This window comes from Delphinus delphis, chromosome 9, assembly GCF_949987515.2.
Source record: "Delphinus delphis chromosome 9, mDelDel1.2, whole genome shotgun sequence".
In the NCBI taxonomy this organism is placed as follows: Eukaryota; Metazoa; Chordata; class Mammalia; order Artiodactyla; family Delphinidae; genus Delphinus; species Delphinus delphis.
Genome location: NC_082691.1, coordinates 88696463 through 88720454, shown reverse-complemented (window position 1 = coordinate 88720454; position 23992 = coordinate 88696463). Strand labels below are relative to the sequence as shown.

Sequence of the window (23992 nt, the reverse complement as noted above, 5' to 3'; positions counted from 1 at the left end):
CTACAGCTTTTGACTTGATCTCTTGGAACGTTTGTTCTAGGGGGAGCTAGTCATCTTGTAAGAAGTCTGGCTAACCTGAGTCCACAATATTGTGAGGAAACACAGCCTAAGAGAGGCCATGAGGAGAGAGCCATTCATCAGCCCAGTCACGCCTTCGGAAGCCTCCAGCCTTAGCTGGCATCTGACCACAACGGCATCCGAAACTCCAACGGAGAACGGACTAGGTATATGTCGAACGTTGTCAACATACAGAACTGTGTGTGAGAGAGAACATCTTTTTGTTCTATACTACATTTTTTTTTTTTTTTTTTTTTTTTTTTGCGGTGCGCGGACCTCTCACTGTTGTGGCCTCTCCCGTTACGGAGCACAGGCTCCGGATGCGCAGGCTCAGCGGCCATGGCCCACGGGCCTAGCCGCTCCGCAGCATGTGGGATCTTCCCGGACCGGGGCACGAACCTGCGTCCCCTGCATCCGCAGGCGAACTCTCAACCACTGCGCCACCAGGGAAGCCCTATACTACATTTTGAATCATCACATTTTGGGGTGGTTTGTTACACAGTACTGGTAATTGGAACTGACATCTTGGAAAAGCAGTGTGACATAAAGAGTTTGAGTTTGTTTTTGGAAACAGTATGGCGACAGCATGGAGGATGAGTTGAAGAGGGAAGAGGCTGAAGGCACCAAGATGTGTTAGGAGGATAAGTAGACATCGATGTAAACTGAAAGGCGAGGCTGGAATCTAGAGATACTTGTGAGACAGAATGTAGAGATAAAAGAAATGTGTGATGGGAAGGCAAGGAAGACTGTGAGTATCTTTTAGGTTTTTGCCCAAAGAGAACAGATAGTGGATAATGTCCTTAGTAGAAATAAGGGCCCTATTTGGGAGGGTAGATAATGAACTGTGTATATGCTGTTGTTGAGGGGTTTACAAGGATTTATTGGTGAAAATGTCAAATAAGCAGTTGGAAACTTTGATTTAAGGCACACAGGAGATTGGGGCTGTACATACACATAAGATCTCAGTTACATATGGTGATGGTTGAAGTTATGGAGATGAGATAACCAATAGAAAGTGTTCAGGGAAACAGAGGAGGGACAAATGATGGAGCTCTGTTAGGAGAACTCAGTGGGCAGAGGAGGAAAAGCCCAAAAAGAAAACTGAAAAAGATAAGTCAGAGAAGTAGAAAGAGAAACAGGCCGCTCGTGTCTTATGAGCAGAGGGACAAGAGAATGTCAAGAGGATTGAGCTTTCATTGTCGAAAGCCGTGGCAAGATCAAGTAAGGTGAGCCTGTGATATTTGGTTTGGACAATTGAGAGGTCATTAGGGCTCTAAATGAGGCTACTTTCAATAACCTGGCTTTGATGAGAGTAAAAAGCAGAGACCGTGAATATAGATTACTCTTTAAAGATATTCAGTGTTAAAGTGAAGGAGAAGGACAAGTTAGTTTGTTTGAGCCTGACTGTAGGCTACAGGGAAAGAGGAGCCTGGGTGGCTGGTTGGCTGGCCCAGAGTCCCTGAGCCAGTGAGACGGGTGGGATGGAAAGGGCTCCAGAGTCAGCTGGTTTATAGGCTTGTGCTCTTCAAAGTGTGTTTGACAGATCTGTAGCATCACTGACACCTGGTAACTTGTTGGAAGTGCAGAACCTCAGGCCCCACAGCAGGTCTAGTGAATCAGAACCTGCATTTTAACAAGATCCCCAGGTGATCATAGCTTTTAATCCTCACAACAGCCAGGTAAGATGGGCATTAACTGTTCCCATCTTTACCTATGATGAGAAAGCAGTTGCCTGAGATAGCCAAGCTGATTAGTGGCTAAGCCAAGATTCAATCCCAGAACTTCCCGAGTCCAATGTTCTTTTCAAAAGGTAGAGAAGGAAGTTCAGAGAATTTCTACTTTCTCCCAATTCAGGAGAATTTTCAGATACTAGAATACTTCCAACGATCAAGCAATCACAGGTGTGTACCTCTAGTGCCGTCAGCTGTGAGTTTACCGTGAAAGTGCTGGACAAATCCCTTTCAGAGCCCTTGGCGGCCTCTTAAGAAACAACATTAACAACGTTGGAACTTCACTTCCCAGCAAGCCCCGCGGCTTGCTACCGCGCGAGGCATGACGGGCACCTCGCCTATCTCTCCTCTCCGGTGGAGCTGCCGGGCAGAAGCGAGTTACGACGCAGCCGGACGTACGGGCGCGCAGCATTCTGGGAAGTGTAGTCTGGCCCGGATTCGGACACCCCTTCGGATGAATGGGGCCCCGGCTAACGGCTAACTACAGCTCCTCGCCGGCAGCGTTGGTGGCAGCCGCCGGGAAAAGGGAGACAGCGACGGCCCCGGGAGAGCAGCACTCCGGGACGGTGGTGATGTTCAGTGCCGCGGCGAGGCGGCAGCCGGGTTTCCTGGGGTAGCAGTCTAGGCGGGCGCTTCCTCTGCGCGCTCGCTCTCCTTACCCTGCCCCGGCCATGCGCCCGGCCTTCGCGGTGGGCCTGGTTTTCGCAGGCTGCTGCAGTAACGTGATCTTCCTAGAGCTCCTGGTCCGGTGAGTGACCCCCGCCGGTCGCACTAAAGAAGCCGGGGGAGGGGCACCCCCACGCGCAGTCCCCCCCCTAGCCGGGCGGGGCCCGGGGTGGGACCGCCTGCGCCCAGTGTCTGCACTGGGCTGCTTGGGACCCCGCTGAGTCGGCTGCTCAGTCATCCTGCGCACCGTCCGCTCTCCCGCCCAATAGTTTCTCAGCATCCCTCGAGGGGAACACTGGGGGTGTTTGCTGTCGTCACCCTCTTTTCACACTCTGGGGGATTGAAGCCTGGAGAGTTTTTTTTCCCAGGGAGCTCGTGGCAGAACCCAAGGTTCCTCCAGCTCTTTTCTCGATCCTGCTAATGCCATATATATGAAGTGAGCAAAGCTTGGACTTAAAAAGCAATCTGATTTGGTACACGCTGCAAAGAAAGTTTCAGTTGTTTTAAAGTGGGCTGCAAAGAAGTTCTTTTATTGGCCTTAGAGATGGTTGTGGGTACTTTGCCCAATATGCCTCTCGCGGATGTAGTAGAACGAATTCTTATGCTGCAGGTCGGTCCAATTGACCGGGAATAGCCTTTCCAGCATTAAGATATTAAATCAGGAAGCTTGCATTTTGAGGTGTAGCTTTATAAATCAAGAATGGTTATGACACTTTCCCAAAGGGACACCAGGGTAGTTTTATTGAGGTGGCACGCAAATAATGTTGAGTAATAATGTGCAAAGTTCATTGAGTAGAAGCCATTAAAGACAACAGGTGGACTCTATAAAGCTCAGGACTGAAAATCTCAGGGGTTCCCGTCTTTGGCTCTGTCATCCCCTGGTTGTGTGACGTTTTCGAGTTATTTAGCCTCTCTGGGCTTCCTTTTTCCACCTATAAAATAATATCTATGGTGCTGTTTAGCACCATGTTTTTAAATCTGCACATTATCTCCATTCACCATCAGAACAATCTTGTGTACAAGATAGGTCAAGAATTATATTCTCTGTTTTACTGAAAGTGAAACATGTCCCAGGAAGTTAGGTCGTTTCTTACTACTTGTAAGTGGCAGAACCAGAAGTGGAATCCAGGAATCTAAACTCCTAGTCCAATACCTTTTTCAACGTTCCTGTTATTTTTGAGCTTGAGCATCCCTGAGGCTTTGGTCACCCATTTCCTCCTGTGGTGCCGGCTAGAAATGTATTTTATTTTCATGATAACATTGATTAAGTCATTCTGAAGCAACCAGTTTGCTTAAGGTAAACTCTGTGGCATTAATTTTTGCGATTACAGAGCTTGAAATTTTAATGTGCAAAAAGTATTGATTAAAATCTTTCATTTGTCATTCTCTGGAGTAGGCAGTGAGGGAAGTGCAAATGAAAAAAAAAATGTATCTGTCATTTACAGTACATTCACAGCCGTACCAGCTGTCAGCTGGTACACTTCAAAGAAAGGTCACTTTGGAAATTGGTTTAAAAATATAAAAATGTGATAAAATCGGGCCAGCCATGGAAATGAAGGTCAGAGAATAATAGTGTAATGTTTGTGTCGAATATGCCATTGAATTAAACCTTGCCAAAGGCTGTATGACATCAGAATACGTTATGTTAGTAACTGAGGGCCTTTTTAAATTTATTTTTTAACCAGTTGTGAGCCCTTAACTACGTTACTTGGTCTCCCTGAGTCTGTTCTCTTAGCTGTGAAAGGGCGGTGATAGCTCTGCCAGCCTCACAGGATTTTGAAGGATTAAATGAGCTGCAGGTGCAAAGCCTGAAGCTCGTAATAGGTTCCCCTTCTCACAACCTTTGTTTCAATATACATACACCCAGTTTTATGAGCTGTTCCTGAAAAGTTGTGGGTAAATCTAACTTTACAGGATGTTTTTCTGCATTACTGGATCTTCTATTTAGAATACTTAGAATAATTTGTTAAAAAAAACCCAAAAAAAACATCATTCCTTATCTTTCTTGTACATCTGAATGTTTGCATACAGCAATGGGTTTTCATAATGTGGTAAGGGGTACATTTGTTAGTTTAATGAGTGGTACCCCAAACTGAATAGCAGCTTTGTCCTGATTTGCTTGGGCAACTCCAACTTATCATATTTCAGATCAAGAAAATAAGAGCTGGTTGGACCAGATGGTCTTTTAAGGTTCTTTGTAGATTTGGCTTTCTCATAATTTGTGACTTTATCTTGGGACATCACAGTGGAACGCTAATAAATTTTTATAGAGCAAGAACTGTGCTTCTTATATAGCTTCCTTGGAACACTAAGTATGAATTGAAATGCTAAACTGACTTGTAGGGAGAAGTGAGCATTTGTAACCATTTTCCCCCAAGTTGGAGAACAAATTTAGGTTTTTCTTTTCTGATTTCATACTTATAATTGGGACCTATAATAAAATATAAAGCGCCCATGCAGTGTGCAGGGCAGATGTGAAGTAATGAATGAGTGCCTTGATCTCCCTTCTGAGAGAGTTTACATTCTACCTTGGAAACAAGATACACATCAGCTCACTAACTAGGCGAGGTGTCTTATGTCAGGAAAACAATCTGAAACATTTTCTTTTTCGCATTTTATTTTTTCATCAAGTGCCTCATGTTGAATCAAATAAGGAAGTTTTCTAAATCTAGAATAAGAAATACAGAAGCCATAAACTATCTGCCTAATTCTTTCTCTTCAGAATTGCTTCTTTTTTAAAAAAGTAATAATTTGTATTCTTGCCAAAGAGAATTCAAAGAGAAACTGTTTGCAGTTAGTGATTATAATACCTAAGGAATAAAGTTCAAGAAAACACAGCTACTGAGCCTGCGTGTCTGGAGCCTGTGCTCCGCAACAAGAGAGGCTACGATAGTGAGAGGCCCGCGCACTGCGATGAAGAGTGGCCCCTGCTTGCCGCAACTAGAGAAAGCCCTTGCACGGAAAAGAAGACCCAACACAGCCAAAAATAAATAAATACATTTATTTTAAAAAAGAATTATTATTAAAAGAAAACAAGCAATTCAGGGGAAAAGGATCCAGGTTTGTACCCTGAAGTTTTAAAGTGACTTATTCAAGTTAAGATAAATAGTTCCATTGGTAGCTATACAGCATTCTGTTCTTAAAAAGCTCTGTAAGTTGATTTTTTTAAAAATTGAATTATGTGAGTACATTAGGGAGATATAAAAATCCTATGGAAATAGAGACAAAGTAGATTAGAATTGTCAAGGGGAGGGGGAAATAGGGAGTGATTCCTAATGGGTATGGGATTTCTTTTGGAAGTGTCCTAAAAATTAAATGATGGTAATAACTGCACAACTTTAAATATAATACTAAAAACTACTGAATTGTAAAAAAAAATAATAATAATAACAATGATAATAATATGGAGGTCTGCAAACACCATTTATTTGCCAGGTGGCCCTGGGAGACTTACCTAATTCTGTGCCATTTGGCCCTCAGTGTCTTAGCAATGAAATGGCCATAATAATAACTACCTCCATAAATAAAGATAAAATTAAAAATTATTATGATGCCTTTTATTTTTTATTTTAATTTTTTTAATGTTTTCAATAGCTTTAACTTTTTTATACCTTTGTTGAAGTATATTCATAAACAAAGATTGGACACATTTAAGGTATACAAGTTGATGAATATGCATACACTTATGAAACCATCATCATAATCAAGGTAATAAACATATCCATCACCTCCAAAATTCCCTTGTGCTCCCTTTTTTTTTATGGTAAGAACACTGAACATGAAATGTACCCTCTTAACAAATTCTTAAGTGTGCACTACTGAATTGTTAACCATATGCACTACGATTTTCAGAGATCTTTTGAACTTATTCACCTTGTATAACTGAAAACTTATACCCATTGAACAAGTCCCCATTTTCCCTTCCCCCCGACCCTGGCAATCCCCATTCTATTGTCTGCTTCTGTAAGTTTGACTATGTTAGATGCTTCATATAAGAGGAATCATGCAGTCCTCCTGTCCTTTTGTGACTCGCTGACTTCATTTAGAATGCCTTCCATGTTGTTGCAAATGGTGTCATTTCCCTCTTTTTTAAGGCTGAATAATATTTATTGTATGTTTATACCGCATTGTCTGTATACATTCTTCTGTCCATGGACATTTAAGTTGTTTCTGTATCTTTACTAGGTATTGCAAATAGTGCTGCAATGAATATGGGGACGTAGCTATCACTTTAAGATCCTGATTTCAATTATTTATTTTTAACATTTTTTTAAAAATTGAAGTATAGTTGATTTACAATGCTGTGCCAATCTCTGCTGTACAGCAAAGTGACTCAGTTGTACACATATAGACATTCTTTTTCATATTCTTTTCCATTATGGTGTATCCCAAGAGATTGAATGTAGTTCCCTGTGCTATACAGTAGGACCTTGTTGTTTGTCCATCCTAAATGTAATAGCTTTTGCATCTACCAACCCCAAACTCCCAGTTCATCCTTATCCCTCCCTACCCGCCTTGGCAACCACAAGTCTGATCTCTATGTCTGTGAGTCTGTTTCTGTTTCATAGATAGGTTCATTTATGCCATATTTTAGAGTCCATGTGTAGATGATAGCATATGGCATTTGTCTTTCTCTTTCTGACTTACTTCACTTAGTATGATAATCTCTAGTTGCATCCATGTTGCTGCAAATGGCATTATTTCATTCTTTGTTATCGCTGAGTAGTATTCCACTGTATATATCACATCTTCTTTATCCATTCATCCATTGATGGACACTTAGGTTATTTCCATGTTTTGGTTATTGTGAATAGTGCTGCTATGAACATAGGGGTGCATGTATCTTTTTTTTTTTTCACACACACACACACACACACACGCACACACACACACACACTGTATTTTATTTTTACAAGAGATAAATAAACTGAGACCAAGCATTGTAAGTGGATGACCACAACAAAAGCAACACTGATTGCAATTACCAAACACGAAACACACTCACACTATGTCATAATATTGACATTCAGTCCAGGAATCCTCCACTGTAACAGCTCCTTTACTTTGCAGTGAAAATTGATTTGTATATTTTTTGCCTCTGAGTCCTTGTGGGATTTTTTTTTTATTCAAACAGAAAGTCACAAAAATTATAATCATCCTCATCAGTTCACTCAGTCCCAGGTAATTAATTTTTTTTATCTTGATCTTTTGTTAGCACTTTTATGAATTCATCAGTTTTCCATTAGAGTTCTGAAAATGCTTATTCATTCAGTTGAACAGTATAGTCAGTTACCAGAAACCTGTACTTGTCAGAGTCTTTTCCATGAATTCCTTGAAGATGAAACCCTTTTATAGGAACATTTTTGCAAAACCATCAGTACACCCAGAACTGTCTGTAAATGACAAAAGACTTAAAAATGACCACGGTTAAAGATTTGATGAAAGTTCATAATAATGTAATTGACAAGGAAATTTAGTTATTTCTGAGATATACATTTTAAAGTAATAACTAGAATTATGACTTATAACATTATACCAGATCATATAAGATTTTTAGAAATTTCATGTAATGTCTGAAACATATTAACATATTTCCATACAAATAACCCAAAGAAAGTTTAGTATTAGTTGTTTATTTGTTTGCTTGTTTGTTTTTTGTACTGCAGGTTCTTATCAGTCATCAATTTTATACACATCAGTTTATACATGTCAATCCCAATCGCCCAATTCAGCACACTACCATCCCCACCCCACCACGGTTTTCCCCGCTTGGTGTCCATACGTTTGTTCTCTACATCTGTGTCTCAACTTCTGCCCTGCAAACCGGTTCATCTGTACCATTTTTCTAGGTTCCACATACATGTGTTAATATACGATATTTGTCTTTCTCTTTTCTGACTTACTTCACTCTGTATGACAGTCTCTAGATCCATCCACATCTCAACAAATGACTCAGTTTCGTTCCTTTTTATGGCTGAGTTATATTCCATTGCATATATGTACCACAACTTCTTTATCCATTCGTCTGTCGATGGGCATTTAGGTTGCTTCCATGACCTGGCTATTGTAAATAGTGCTGCAATGAACATTGGGGTGCATGTGTGTTTTTGAATTATGGTTTTCTCTGGGTATATGCCCAGTAGTGAGATTGCTGGGTCGTATGGTAGTTCTATTTTTAGTTTTTTAAGGAACCTCCATACTGTTCTCCATAGTGGCTGTATCAATTTGCATTCCCACCAGCAGTGCAAGAGGGTTCCCTTTCCTCTACACCCTCTCCAGCATTTGTTGTTTGTAGATTTTCTGATGATGTCCATTCTAACTGGTGTGAGGTGATACCTCATTGTAGTTTTGATTTGCATTTCTCTAATAATTAGTGATGTTGAGCAGCTTTTCATGTGCTTCTTGGCCATCTGTATGTGCTCCTTGGAGAAATGTCTATTTAGGTCTTCTGCCCATTTTTGGATTGGATTGTTTGTTTTTTTTAATATTGAGGTGCATGAGCTGTTTATATATTTTGGAGATTAATCCTGTGTCCATTGATTCGTTTGCAAATATTTTCTCCCATTCTGAGGGTTGTCTTTTCGTCTTGTTTATGGTTTGTTTTGCTGTGCAAAAGCTTTGAAGTTTCATTAGGTCCCATTTGTTTATTTTTGTTTTTATTTCCATTACTCTAGGAGGTGGATCAACAAAGATCTTGCTGTGATTTATGTCAAAGAGTGTTCTTCCTATGTTTTCCTCTAAGAGTTTTATAGTGTCCGGTCTTACATTTAGGTCTCTAATCCATTTTGAGTTTATTTTTGTGTATGGTGTTAGGGAGTGTTCTAATTTCATTCTTTTACTTGTAGCAGTCCAGTTTTCCCAGCACCACTTATTGAAGAGACTGTCTTTTCTCCATTGTATATCTTTGCCTCCTTTGTCGTAGATTAGTTGACCATAGGTGCGTGGGTTTATCTCTGGGCTTTCTATCTTGTTCCATTGCTCTGTGTTTCTGTTTTTGTGCCAGTACCATATTGTCTTGATTACTGTAGCTTTGTAGTATATAGTCTGAAGTCATGGAGTCTGATTCCTCCAGCTCCGTTTCTTTCCCTCAAGACTGCTTTGGCTATTCGGGGTCTTTTGTGTCTCCGTATAAATTTTAAGATGATTTGTTCTAGTTCCGTAAAAAATGCCATTGGTAATTTGATAGGGATTGCATTGAATCTGTAGATTGCTTTGTGGAGTAGAGTCATTTTCACAATATTGATTCTTCCAATCCAAGAACATGGTATATCTCTCCATCTGTTTGTATCATCTTTAATTTCTTTCATCAGTGTCTTATAGTTTTCTGCATACAGGTCTTTTGTCTGCCTAGGTAGGTTTATTCCTAGGTATTTTATTCTTTTTGTTGTAATGGTAAATGGGAGTGTTTCCATAATTTCTCTTTCAGATTTTTCATCATTAGTCTATAGGAATGGAAGAGATTTCTGTGCATTAATTTTGTATCCTGCAATGTTACCAAATTCATTAATTAGCTCTAGTAGTTTTCTGGTGGCATTTTTAGGATTCTCTATGTATAGTATCATGTCATCTGCAAACAGTGATAGTTTTACTACTTCTTTTCCAATTTGTATTCCTTTTATTTATTTTTCTTCTCTGATTGCCATGGCTAGGACTTCCAAAACTGTGTTGAATAATAGTGGTGAGAGTGGACATCCTTGTATCGTCCCTGATCTTAGAGGAAATGCTTTCAGTTTTTCACTATTGAGAATGATGTTTGCTGTGGGTTTGTTGTATATGGCCTTTATTATGTTGAAGTAGGTTCCCTCTATGCCCACTTTCTGGAGAGTTTTTATTATAAATGGGTGTTGCATTTTGTCAGAAGCTTTTTCTGCATGTACTGAGATGATCATATGGTTTTTATTCTTCAATTTGTTAAAATGGTGTATCACATTGATTTGCATATATTGAGGAATCCTTGCATCCCTGGGATAAATCCCACTTGATCATGGTGTATGATCCTTTTAATGTGTTGTTGGATTCTGTTTGCTAGTAATTTGTTGTGGATTTTTGCATCTATATTCCTCAGTGATATTGGTCTGTAATTTTCTTTTTTTGTAGTATCTTTGTCTGGTTTTGGTATCAGGGTGGTGGTGGCCTCATAGAATGAGTTTGGGAGTGTTCGTTCCTCTGAAATTTTTTGGAAGAGTTTGAGAAGGATGCATGTTAGCTCTTCTCTAAATGTTTGATAGAATTCACCTGTGAAGCCATCTGGTCCTGGACTTTTGTTTGTTGGAAGATTTTTAATCACAGTTTCAATTTCTTTACTTGTGATTGGTCTGTTCATATTTTCTGTCTTCCTGGTTCAGTCTTGGGAGGGTCTACCTTTCTAAGAATTTGTCCATTTCTTCCAGGTTTCCATTTTATTGGCATAGAGTTGCCTGTAGTAGTCTCTCAGGATGCTTTGTATTTCTGTGGTGTCTGTTGTAACTTCTCCTTTGTCATTTCTAATTTTATTGATTTGAGTCCTCTCCCTCTTTTTCTTGATGAGTCTGGCTAATGGTTTATCAATTTTCTTTATCTTAAAGGACCAGCTTTTAGTTTTATTGATCTTTGCTATTGTTTTATTTGTTGCTATTTCATTTATTGCTGCTGGGATCTTTATGATTTCTTTCCTTCTGCTAGCTTTGGGTGTTGTTTGTTCTTATTTCTCTAGGTCCTTTAGGTGTAAGGTTAGATTGTTTACTTGAGATTTTTCTTGTTTCTTCAGGTAGGCTTGTATAGCTATAAACTTCACCCTTAGAACTGCTTTTGCTGCATCCCATAGGTTTGAGGATCATCGTGTTTTGTCATTTGTCTCTAGGTATTTTTTGATTTCCTGTTTGATTTCTTCAGTGATCTCTTGGTTATTTAATAACTTATTGTTTAGCCTCCATGTGATTGTGTGTTTTTACGTTTTGTGTGTGTGTGTGTGTGTGTGTGTGTGTGCGTGTGTAATTCATTTGTACTCTCATAGCATTGTGGTCAGAAAAGATGCTTGATATGATTTTAATTTTCTTAAATTTACCAAGGCTTGATTTGTGACCCAAGATGTGATCTATCCTGGAAAATGTTCCGTGCGCACTTGAGAAGAAAGTGTAATCTGCGTTTTTGGATGCAATGTGTTATAAATATCAAATCTATCTGGTCTGTTTTGTCATTTAAAGCTTTTCTGTTTCCTTATTTATTTTCAGTTTGGGTGATCTGTCCATTGGTGTAAGTGAGGTGTGAAAGTCCCCCTATTATACTATTATTGCATTACTGTCGATTTCCTCTTTTATAGCTGTTAGCAGTTTCCTTATGTATTGAGGTGCTCCTATGTTGGGTGCATATATATTTATAATTGTTATATCTTCTTCTTATAATTGTTATATTTTCTTCTTCTTCTTCATTATGTAGTGTCCTTCCTTGTCTCTTGTAACATTGTTTATTTTAAAGTCTATTTTGTCTGATATGAGTATTGCTACTCCAGCTTTCTTTAGATTTCCATTTGCATGGAAAATCTTTTTCTATCCCCTCACTTTCAGTCTGTATGTGTCCCTAGGTCTGAAGTGGGTCTCTTTTAGGCAGCATATATATGGGACTTGTTTTTGCATCCATTCAGCAAGCCTGTGTCTTTTGGTTGGAGCATTTAATCCGTTCACGTTTAAGGTAATTATCAATATGTATGTTCCTTTGACCATTTTCTAAATTGTTTTGGGTTTGTTTCTGTAGGTCCTTTTCTTCTCTTGTGTTTCCCAATTAGAGAAGTTCCTTTAGCATTTGTTGTAGAGCTGGTTTGGTGGTGCCGAATTCTCTTAGCTTTTGCTTGTCTGTAAAGCTTTTGATTTCTCCATCGAATCTGAATGAGATCCTTGCCAGGTAGAGTAATCTTGGTTGTAGGTTCTTCCTTTTCATCACTTTAAGTATATCATGCCACTCTCTTGTGGCTTGTAGAGTTTCTGCTGAGAAATCAGCTGTTAACCTTATGGGAGTTCCCTTGTATGTTATTTGTTGTTTTTCCCTTGCTGCTTTCAATAATTTTTCTTTGTCTTTCATTTTTGCCAATTTGATTACTATGTGTCTCGGTGTGTTTCTCTTTGGGTTTATCCTGTATGGGACTCACTGCGCTTCCTGGACTTGGGTGGCTATTTCCTTTCCCCTGTTAGGGAAATTTTCGACCAATTTTTTGGTCCTTTCTCTCTCTCTTCTCCTTCTGGGACCCCTATAATGCTAATGTTGTTGTGTTTAATGTTGTCCCAGAGGTCTCTTAGGCTGTCTTCATTTCTTTTCATTCTTTTTTCTTTAGTCTATTCTGCAGCAGTGAATTGCACCATTCTGTCTTCCAGGTAACGTATCCGTTCTTCTGCCTCGGTTATTCTGCTATTGATTCCTTCTAGTGTAGTTTTCTTTTCAGTTATTGTATTGTTTATCTCTGTTTGTTTATTCTTTAATTCTTCTAGGTCTTTGTTCAACATTTCTTGCATCTTCTCGATCTTTGCCTCCATTCTTTTTCTGAGGTCCTGGATCATCTTCACTATTGTTATTCTAAATTCTTTTTGTGGAAGGTTGCCTATCTCCACTTCATTTAGTTGTTTTTCTGGGGTTTTATCTTGTTCCTTCATCTGGTATATAGTCCTCTGCTTTTTCACCTTTTCTATCTTTCTGTCAATGTGGTTTTTGTTCCACAGACTGCAGGATTGTAGTTCTTCTTGCTTCTGCTGTCTGCCCTCTGGTGCATGAGGCTATCTAGGAAGCATGATGGGAGGGACTGGTGGTGGGTAGAGCTGACTGTTGCTCTGGTGGGCAGAGCTCAGTAAAACTTTAATCCACTTGACTGTTGACGGGTGGGGCTGGGTTCCCTCCCTGTTGGTTGTGTGGCCTGAGGCAACCCAACACTGGAGCCTACCTGGGCTCTTTGGTGGGGCTAATGACAGACTCTGGAAGGGCTCATGCCCAGGAGTACTTCCCAGAACTTCTGCTGCCAGTGTCCTTGTCCCCACGGTGAAACAGAGCCACCCACTGCCTCTGCAGGAGACCTTCCAACACTATCAGGTAGATTTGGTTCAGTCTCTATGGGGTCACTGCTCCTTCCCCTGGGTCCCGATGCGCACACTACTTTGTGTGTGCCCTCCAAGAGTGGAGTCTCTGTTTCCCCCAATCCTGTTGAAGTCCTGTAATGAATTCCCACTAGGCTTCAAAGTCTGATTCTCTAGGAATTCTTCCTCCTGTTGCCAGATCCCCAGGTTGGGAAGCCTGATATGGGGCTCAGAACCTTCACTCCAGTGGGTTGACTTCCGTGGTATAAGTGTTTGCCAGTCTGTGAGTCACCCACCCACCAGTTATGGGATTTGATTTTACTGTGATTGCGCCCCTCCTACCATCTCATTGTGGCTTCTCCTTTGTCTTTGGATGTGAGGTATCTTTTTTGGTGGGTTCCAGTGTCTTCCTGTCGATGATTTTCCAGCAGCTAGTTGTGATTCTGGTGTTCTCGCAAGAGGGAGTGAGAGCACGTCTTTCTACTCCGCCATCTTGGTTCTTCCTCCGATCTTCTGACACATTAATGTTGATCACTCTCTTGAGTTCCTCTGAAGATATTCTAATTTTTTGCTGTGTCCAGTGTGCTCTGCAAACTGTGTAACACCACACTCCAGAGGCCCTCCTTTCCACATGCTGCCTCTCCCCTTCTTCACAGGTCCTACTCATGTATCTTTTTGAATTATAATTTTGTCTAGGTATTTGCCCAGGAGTGGGATTGCTGGATCATATGGTAATTCTATTTTTAGTTTTCTGAGGAAATTCCATACTGTTTTCCATCGTGGCTGCACCAGTTTACATTCCCAGCAACAGTGTAGGAGGGTTCCATTTTCTCTACACCCTCTCCAGCAGTTGTTATTGGTAGACTTTTTAATGATGGCCATTCTGACCAGTATGAGGTGGTACCTCATTGTAGTTTTGATTTGCATTTCTCTAATAATTAGTGATGCTGAGCATCTTTTCATGTGCCTACTGGCCATATGTATGTCTTCTTTGGAAAATTGTCTATTAAGGTCTTCTGCCCATTTTTCAATTGGGTTGTTTTTTTGTTGTTGTTCAGTTGTATGAGCTGTTTGTATACTTTGGAGATTAAGCCCTTGTCAGTTGCATAATTTGCAGATATTTTTTCCAATTCCGTAGGTTGTCTTTTCTTTGTTTTGTTTTGCTTTTATGGTTTCCTCTGCTATGCAAAAGCTTGTAAGTTTGATTAGGTACCATTTGTTTATTTTGTTTTTACTTCTGTTGCCTTGGGAGGCTAACCTACGAAAACATTGGTGTGATATATTACAGAGAATGATTTGCCTATGGTCTCTTCTAAGAATTTTATGGTGTCATGTCTTATGTTTAAGTCTTTTTTTTTTTTTTTTGGCTCTGTTGGTTCTTCATTGCTGCACATAGGCTTTCTCTAGTTCCAGCGAGCAGGGGCTACTCTTTTTTGTGGTGTGCAGGCTTCTCATTGCAGTGGCTTCTCTTGTAGCCGAGCACGGGCTCTAGGCACAATGGCTTCAGAAGTTGTGGCACGTGGGCTCAGTAGTTGTGGCTTGAGGGCTGTAGAGCATAGGCTCAGTAGTTGTGGCGGACGGGCTTAGTTGCTCCGGTGCATGTGGGATCTTCCTGGACCAGGGATCGAACCCGTGTCCCCTCCACCGGCAGGCAGATTCTCAACCACTGCGCCACCAGTGAAGTCCCTTTATTAATGTTTTATAGTTCTCAGCGTATAAGTCTTTCATCTCCTTGGTCAGTTTTATTCCTTGTGTCTGTGTGTGTGATTTTTGAAAGGTATTGCTTTTGTACATTCCCTTTCTGATATTTTATTGTTAGCATAAAGAAATGCAACTGATTTCTGAATGTTAATCTTGTATCCTGCTACTTTGTTGAATTCATTTATTAGATCTAGTAGTTTTTGTGTGGAGTCCTTAAGGTTTTCTATATATAGTATCATGTCATCTGCGTATAGTGATAATTTTACCTCTTTCCTTCCAATCTGAATACGTTTTATTTCTTTTTCTTGTCTGGTTGCTGTGGTTAAGACTTCCAATACTGTGTTGAATAGAAGTGGTGAGAATGGGCATCCTTGTCTTGTTCCAGATTTTAGCAGGAAGGCTTTCAGCTTTTCACCATTGAGTATTATATTGGCTGTGGGTTTGTCATAAATGGCTTTTATTATGTTGAGATGTGTTCCTTCTATACCCACTTTGGTAAGAGTTTTTATCATGAATGGATGTTGAATTTTGTCAAATGCTTTTTCTGCATCTGTTGAGATGACTATTTGGTTTTTGACTTTTCTTTTGTTAATGTGGTATATTACATTGATTGATTTGCCTATGTTGAACCATCCTTGTGAACTTGGGATGAATCCCACTTGATTGTGGTGTATGATCTTTTTTATGTGTTGTTGGAATCAATTTGCTAATATTTTGTTGAGAATTTTTGCATCTATATTCATCAAAGACATTGGCCTGTAATTTTCTTTTTTTGGTGGTATCTTTGGTTTTGATATCAGGGTGATGGTGGCTTCATAAAATGTCTGTGGGAGTGTTCCCTCCTCTTCAATCCTTTGGAAGAGTTTGAGAACGATCAGTATAAGTTCTTTGTATGTTTGGTAGAATTTGCCTGTGAAGTCATCTGGTTCTGGACTTTAGTTTGTAGGGAGTTTTTTTGTTTTTAAGTTTTTTTTGATATGGACCATTTTTAAAGTCTTATTGAATTCATTACAATATTTCTTTCTGTTTCGTGTTTTCGTTTCTTGGCCATGAGGCATGTGGGATCTTAGCTCCCTGAGCAGGGATCGAACCCACACCCTCTGCATTGGAAGGTGAAGTCTTAACCACTGGGCCACCAGGGAAGTCCCTGTGGGGCGTATTTTTATTTTATTTTACTTTTAAAATTTATTTATTTTTATTTTGTGGTACGCGGGCCTCTCACTGTTGTAGCCGCTCCCATTGCAGAGCACAGGCTCCGGACGCGCAGGCTCAGCAGCCATGGCTCACGGGCCCAGCTGCTCCACGGCATGTGGGATCTTCCCGGACTGGGGCACGAACCTGTGTCCCCTCCATCGGCAGGCGGACTCTAAACCACCGCGCCACCAGGGAAGCCCCGTGGGCGTATTTTTAAATTGCAGATTCTATTTCGCTTCTAGTGATTGGTCTGTTCAAATAATGTATTTCTTCTTGATTCAGTGTGGTGGGCTGTATGTTTCTAGAAAGTTGTCCATTTCTTCTAGGTTGTCAAATTTGTTGGTATATAATTTTTTATAGTATTCTCTTATGTTTTTTTGTATTTCTGTGGTATCACTTGTGCTTTCTCCTTTTTCATTTCTTATTTTGTTTATTTGGGTTCTCTCTCTTTTCTTCTTGGTGAGCCTGGCCAGAGATTTGTCAGTTTTCTTTACCCTTTCAAAGAACTAGCTCTTGGTTTTATTGATTTTTTTTCTATTGTCTTCTAAATCTCTATCTTATTTATTTCCTTCCTTCTGTTGACTTTAGGTTTTGTTTATTCTTCTTTTTCTCATTCTTTTAGGTGGTAGGTTAGATTGTTTATTTGAAATTTTTCTTATTTTTGGGGGAAGGCCTGTATTGCTATGAACTTCCCTCTAAGAACTGCTTTTGCTGCATCTCATAGATTTTGTATGGTTGTGTTTTCATTGTCATTTGTATCAAGGTAATTTTTAATTTCCTTTTTGATTTCCTCGTTGACCCATTGGTTTTTTAGTAGCATGTTGTTTAGTCCCCATGTAATCTTTTTTTCATTCTTCCTCAGTTCTTTTCCTGTGGTTGATTTCTAGTTTCATACTGCTGTGGTCAGAGAAGATGCTTGATATAATTTCTATACTCTTAAATTTGTTGTGGTGAGTCTTGTGCCCTAGTATCTGGTCATTCCTAGAGAATGTTGCATGTGCACTTGAAAAGAATGTGTGTTCTGGGTTTTTTTTGGATGTAATGTCCTGCAAATATCAATTAAATATAACTGTTCTGTTGTATCATTTAGCATCTCTCTCCATTGATGTGAGCAAGGTGTTAAAGTCTCCTACTATTATTGTATTCTCATCAATTTCTCCCTTTGTCTATAGTATTTGTTTTATGTATTTGGGTGCTCCTATATTAGGTACATATATGTTGACAAGTGTAAAATCCTCTTCTTGTATTGATCCTTTTATCATTATATAGCGTCCCTCTTTATCTTTATTTATAGCCTTTGCTTTAAAGTCTATTTTGTCTGATACGAGTATTGCAACTCCTGCTTTCTTGTCATTTCCGTTTGCATGAAATATCTTTTTCCATCCCCTCACTTTCAATCCATGTGTGTCCTTTGCCCTAAGGTGGGTCTCTTGTAGGCAGCATATTGTAGGCTCTTGTTTATTTAATCCAGTCTGCCACTCTATGTGTTTTGATTGAAGCATTCAGTTCATTGACATTTAAGGTAATTATTGATACATATGTATTTATTGCCATTTTAAATTTTGTTTTCCAGTTGATTCTTTGTATCTTCTTTGTTTTTCTGTTTGTGGTTTGGTGATTTCCTTTTATGCTTGTGTTCTTTTTGGTTTTTGTGAATCTATTGTATGTTTTTGATTTGTGGTTGCCCTGTTATTCAAGTATGTTAACCCCCTTTCCTGTATCTGCTTGCTTTAGATGGGTAGTCGTATAGGCTCAAGCATACCCTAAAAAAGAAAAGAATCTGCATTTTCTTACCCTCCTTCCCCACATTTTATGATTTTGACGTCTTTTTTACATCTTCATGTTTATCCTTTTGCTGTTCCTTGTGTTTATCATCACTTTCACAAGTAGGTTTTGTTTTTTCTTTTTGATCTGTTTACTGGCTGATTTATTTTCCAGTTGTGATTTCCTCCTTCTTGTATCTTCTTGCTTCTTTTCTATTTAGAGCAGACCTTTCAATATGTCTTTTAAGATAGCTTTAGAATTGCTGTATTCTTTTAGCTTTTGCTTGTCTGAGAAATTCTTTATTTCTCCTCCTATTCTAAATGATAATCTTGCTGGGTAGAATATTCTGGGCTGCAGATCTTTCCCTTTCAAGACTTTGAATATATTTTGCTACTCCCTTCTGGCCCTCAGTGTTTTCTGTAGAGAAATCAGCTGATAGCCTTATGGGGGGTTCCCTTGTAATTAACTCTTTGTTTTTCTCTTGCTGTCTTTAGAATCCTCTTTTTAACTTTGGCCATTTTTATTATATGTCTTGGTGAAGGTCTGTTTGGGTTCATCTTGTTTGGGACCCTCTGTGCTTCCTGTATCTGGATATCTGTTTCCTTCTTTAGGTTTGGGAAGCTTTTAGCCATAATTTCTTCAAATACATTTTTAACCCCCTTTTCTCTTCCTTCTCCTTCTGGAATCCCTATTATATGTAGATTGGACTGCTTTATATTATCCCACAGGTCTCTTTTATTGCTTTCATTTTTTCTTTTTTTCATTTGGCTTTCTGTCTGCTGTTTTGATTGGGTAATTTCCATTATTCTATCTTCCAGATCACTTATTCTTTCTTCTGTATTATTCATTCTATTCATTGCCTTTACCTCAGCTTTCGTCTTGGCAAACGAATTTTTAAATTTTTCTTGGCTCCTCCTTATAGTTTCTAGTTCCTTTTTACAGTAATTTGCATTCCTGTCAATAGCCTTTCTTAATTCTTTCAGTATTTTCATTACCTGTTTTTTGAACTTGGCGTCTATTAGACTGATGAGGTCTGTTTCATTGTTTGTTCCTTCAGGGGAATTCTCTTGGTCTTTTAACTGGGAGTAGTTCCTCTGCTTCTTCATTTTGCTTGTATTTCTCTTACTGTGTGAGTTTAGGAGAAACAATTATCTACTGTAGTCTTGGAGGGCTATTTATATGTGGCAGTGTCCCTGTGTAGCTTGTGTGGGTTTAATTTTTTTTGGCGTGAGGGTGGTTTTGGGTTTGGATATTTGCTGTCTCTTTCCTCCGCGTGTGCTGGCTGTCTCCACACAGCCAACACCAGTCCTCTCCCCGGGGTCTGACTTCCGAAGCCTGAGCCTCAGCACCCAGCCCCGACTCTCCCCAGTGGACAAGCGACCCAAGCTGGGGAGTGCTGGCAGCACTGATCTTCTATGCAGGTCTCTCTCTGCAAACAGGGTGCCGCACTCTCCTCCGAGGCTCTGAAGTTCCCTCTCTGTCCCAGCTGATTTTGCTGCCAGTGAGGGGACTTCCCCGGGTGCAGGAACCTTTCCTCCTTCACAGCTCCCCAAAAGGGGTGCAGATCCCATCTGGATTCCTTTCTCTCTCTTTTGTTCTTTTTTCTTTTGCCCTACTCAGTTATGTGGAGATTTTCTTGCCCTTTTGGGAGTCTGAGGTCTTCTGCCAGCGTTCAGCAGATATTCTGTGAGAATTGTTCCACATGTAGATGTATTTTTGATGCATTTGTGGGAGAAGGTGAGCTCCATGTCCTACTCCTCTGCCACCTTGATACGATCCTGTTATGATGCCTTTTACAACATCCTATGAAGAATACACTTTAAAAGTGAATCATTTTTCAAAATAGTTTATTTTTAACTTTCATACAGTCCTCATATTCTAGATCATGTTTGCTTAAAGTGAGGCATCCATATTCATTCAGTTGCTTGGGTGAAAGCCAGACTCGGTGCCCAGAGATTGGTGGTGTGAAGATGAATAGAACGGTCCTCTAACCATCCCCACAGGGCACTGGGTTCCTACTGTCTCACGTTCGGTGTTTGGCAGGGATCAGGTCTCATTCAATTGGCAGCTCCCTCTCAGCCAGCACCTACCTGCACACACAATAGGTTCTTGATAATTACTCTTTAATTGAATTGTCCTAAGCTTTCAGGAAAGAGAAAATGGAAGGGAAAACAAGAAGTATAATGAGCTCTTTTTGGACTAAGTCTTGTGCTTGGCGATTTATGTATATTTTCTCATTGAATCCTATGACGTTAAAAACACATCACTTCTTTTTTACAGGTAAAAATTGCTCAACATAAATGTCTTTAAAAGGGTTCCTATACTTAGATTGAAGGTATCCTAGTGTTTTAGTTTTTGCCTTTTCCCCCCTGTTAAGTGTGTTTCAGGGACTGGCTTATTTACTCTACAATAAACCAATGAGATAGGCCCTAATACTGTTCCCATTTTAAAGATAAGCAAAGTAAACTTAGGGTAATAAACTTCTACTGTCATAAGGTTAGCAGCATAGCTGGATATCCTGCGTGTCATTGTGTGCTTTTAAGCACTGTGGACTGGCTCTCAACCCTATGACTCTCTCTCTCTCTCTCTCTCTCTCTCCCTCCCTCTCCCTCTCTCTCTCTCTCTCTCTCTCTCTCTCTCTCTCTCTCTCTCTCACACACACACACACACACACACACACACACACACACAACACACACACACACACACACACCTCCCAGCCCTCAAATCCAGAGCCCCACCCCACCTGGGAGGGGGAGGCTTCTCAGGCTTATGGTTATTAAAGAGCAGCCTGGCCAGGGTTGAAAAGCACTGTGCTAGGAACTATCTGGAGCTAAGGTTCCTTCTTCTGTCAGTCATACTTAGGCTAATGGTTTTAATTAGCTCCTAGACTGAGGGAAATGTCTTACATGGTTATTTATGGATTCCTGCAACGTTTAGCCCTGTCCCTCAAACATAAGGCGTGCTAGAAGAAAACGCTGAATTGGATATAGAGCAGTAGTTTTCAAGGACACCTTCATAGGTAGTAGAGCCTAAAGCGGAACAGGAGTTCGCTTCCGATGGTGAGCACAGGAATGGCTTAGGCTTGGTGTTGTTTATTTTTATGCCTGATGGGAGTATTTAAGAATGATCCTTGGCACTGCTGTTTAATATTAATAACACCAATAGAGAATGGAGTTGTTTTTAATAAATAGCATTATATTAATATATAATAATACAGTTAAATCCCTCTCATCAGTAGGTTTGGGTAAATGTCTTTGGTTAAGAGGAAAATGCAGAACAGGGCACTATATTTCGTAATATGCGTTTATTGGTAATGTGGGAACTCTGGAGGCCTCAGGAGAACAAAGACAGCTGCTCACTTTGTCCTTCTTCCAATGATTGGGCAGTGCCTCATGGAGGACAAGCTCAAGAAAACCACAACATTTGAAGTAACTAACTTTCACAGAGTGCCTCAAGAGGGATTGATATCAGAGGAACTTTTCTACCTTGTAGATTTGCTCGTAACGGTCACTGTGGAAGATTCCCCAACCCTTGAGTAGATCACTGAAGAGGTTCCACTGAATTCCACGAACGTTTGTTGAATCCCTGATACATTTGTGTTAAGGGTGGTGGAGACTAGTAAGACAGCAGCAGTGCTCCTCAGTCCTGTCTTCATTATTGGCCCTCCCCCCAACCCCACCAAAGACCCTTTGTAGACATTTTTTCCTAATCATCTCTCTGCAGGTACACTGTATATGGACTTATGTGCTGTACATATAACCCTTGCTTTATACTTAGAAAAATAGTAAGATTCCGCCCCCAGCCCCCCACCATTGTTGCCCCCATGAGGATTCTGTCTAAGGTAACATCCCTGTCATTAACACTGGGTAGGAGTCTTTGATTGACAGCAGTCTCGGAGATATCCTGGTTGGGAGGATATGTAAACATTATAGGAGATCTGAGCATGTTTCTGTCCTTGGGCCTTGTGCCCAAGCTGACGAGGATCTGGACTAAAGCCCTCTTGGTTAAGTGAGGATCTCAACGAGAACCTGTGACCAACTTCCTACAGTTTACCGGGAAAATTGTATCATAGTTCTAGGAACAAGCGTTATCATTCTTACTCATGGCCTGCTATACCCGTGCAAGAGTAAAGGAAGAAAGCTGACGTTCTTCTCTGTGGGTCTGTTGCTAAGTGTGTGTGATCCGTGGGATATGAAAACTGAGATAAAGAAGGACAATGGGTAACAGAAATCCATCTTCCCTGTTATTCTGAACTATGAATAAAACAATTCTTAGTGCTCTTTATCTCAGTTTTCTGTGTCTTTTTTTTTTTCTTTTTATTCACTACACAGGAAGCATCCAGGATGCGGGAACATCGTGACATTTGCACAATTTTTATTTATCGCTGTGGAAGGCTTCCTCTTTGAAGCTGACTTGGGAAGGAAGCATCCAGCTATCCCAATAAGGTATGGCGCATTGAAGTCTCTTTTTAGCCTTTTTTTTTTTTTTCTAAGTTAAGAGCTTTTCTGGTATGTATACAAAAGGAATATGAGGCATCGTTTTATAAGATTGGTACCAAATATATCAGTAGAATAATTCATTTTCTGAATTTAATACATTGTGACACTGCAGGGAGCCTATTCTTAGAATAAAATTCCTGCCATGACACTTAAAATAACTCTGATGGAGGCAACTATATATATGTGTGCGTGTGTCTGTCTGTGTCTGTCTGGTATATGGTCAAAGGCCTGGTGTGACAACCAATTTTTAACCAGTTATGCATATTTTCCTCTTGTTGGTAAAGTTATCAAATATGTTAAGAGTGGTATCATTGTTACTTTTAAAAGACTAATGGCTTTTGGAGATGGAAGTGGTAGTTACACAACATTGTAAGTGTACTAAATACCACCGAATTGTTCACTTTAAAATGGTGGATTTTATGTTATGTGACTGTCACCTCAATCAAAAGAAAATGAACTGCAAGCTAAGGTAAAATTGTTGCTTCCAGACCTCCATCCATTAGTCCAAATTTGCATAACTGTACTCATGGGGCCAAACAGAAAACAGGGCAGATCTTATAACGAACAGTGTATTGAAAACAGCATTCTTGCTGTGAGAGACTTGAAATCAAAGTGTATTTTTTTTTTTTTTTTTTTTTGCGGTACGCGGGCCTCTCACTGTTGTGGCCTCTCCCGTTGCGGAGCACAGGCTCCGGATGGGCATGCTCCGCGGCCATGGCTCACGGGCCCAGCCGCTTCGCGGCATGTGGGATCTTCCCGGACTGGGGCACGAACCCGTGTCCCCTGCATCGGCAGGCGGACTCTCAATCACTGCGCCACCAGGGCAGCCCTCAAAGTGTATTTTTTAAATTTAATTTTATTTTTGTTTTATATTGGGGTATAGTTGATTTGCAATGTATTAGTTTCAGGTGTACAGCAAAGTGATTCAGTTATACATATATCCATTCTTTTTCAGATTCTTTTCCTGTATAGGTTATTACAGAATACTGAGTAGAGTTCCCTGTGCTGTACAATAGGTCCTTGTTGTTAAATTAAAAGAAAGAACCACACACACACAAAGTGTAATCCATCCAGTTGTATTTAGTAGGATAGTGTCACTTAATCCCTTTGAGAGGGACGTTCTGGTGTGAATGCATCCAAGGACTGGCTAAGATTCATTGGTGTTATTTTGCAGCCTTCCTGAGTAGCCCGCTGTAGAAAATCTGGCTGAATTTTGTTACTAATATTGTATTTTTAAATATCCCAAGGTGATGCTAAATATTCTGAATACTTTCCCTTCCCCCATTGGCTTTAGTATCTGCATAAAACTTTCTGCTCCCAAGACCAGCATTTATATCAGAGTAGG

The 23992-nt window shown here is 40.0% G+C and overlaps 1 protein-coding gene across 3 annotated transcripts in view; it reads left to right on the top strand.

Annotated features, from left to right (window-relative positions):
- The first annotated feature begins 2223 nt into the window (after positions 1–2223).
- SLC35B4 (solute carrier family 35 member B4) overlaps positions 2224–23992 on the top strand; it is a 40073-nt gene continuing 18304 nt past the window's right edge. For all 3 annotated transcript variants that reach the window (XM_060020917.1, XM_060020918.1, XM_060020919.1), the window contains exons 1-2: positions 2224–2535; positions 22480–22593. In XM_060020917.1, coding sequence (XP_059876900.1) covers positions 2459–2535; positions 22480–22593 — 191 coding nt within the window. In that variant the 5' untranslated portion in view covers positions 2224–2458. The remainder of the gene's footprint in view (positions 2536–22479; positions 22594–23992) is intronic.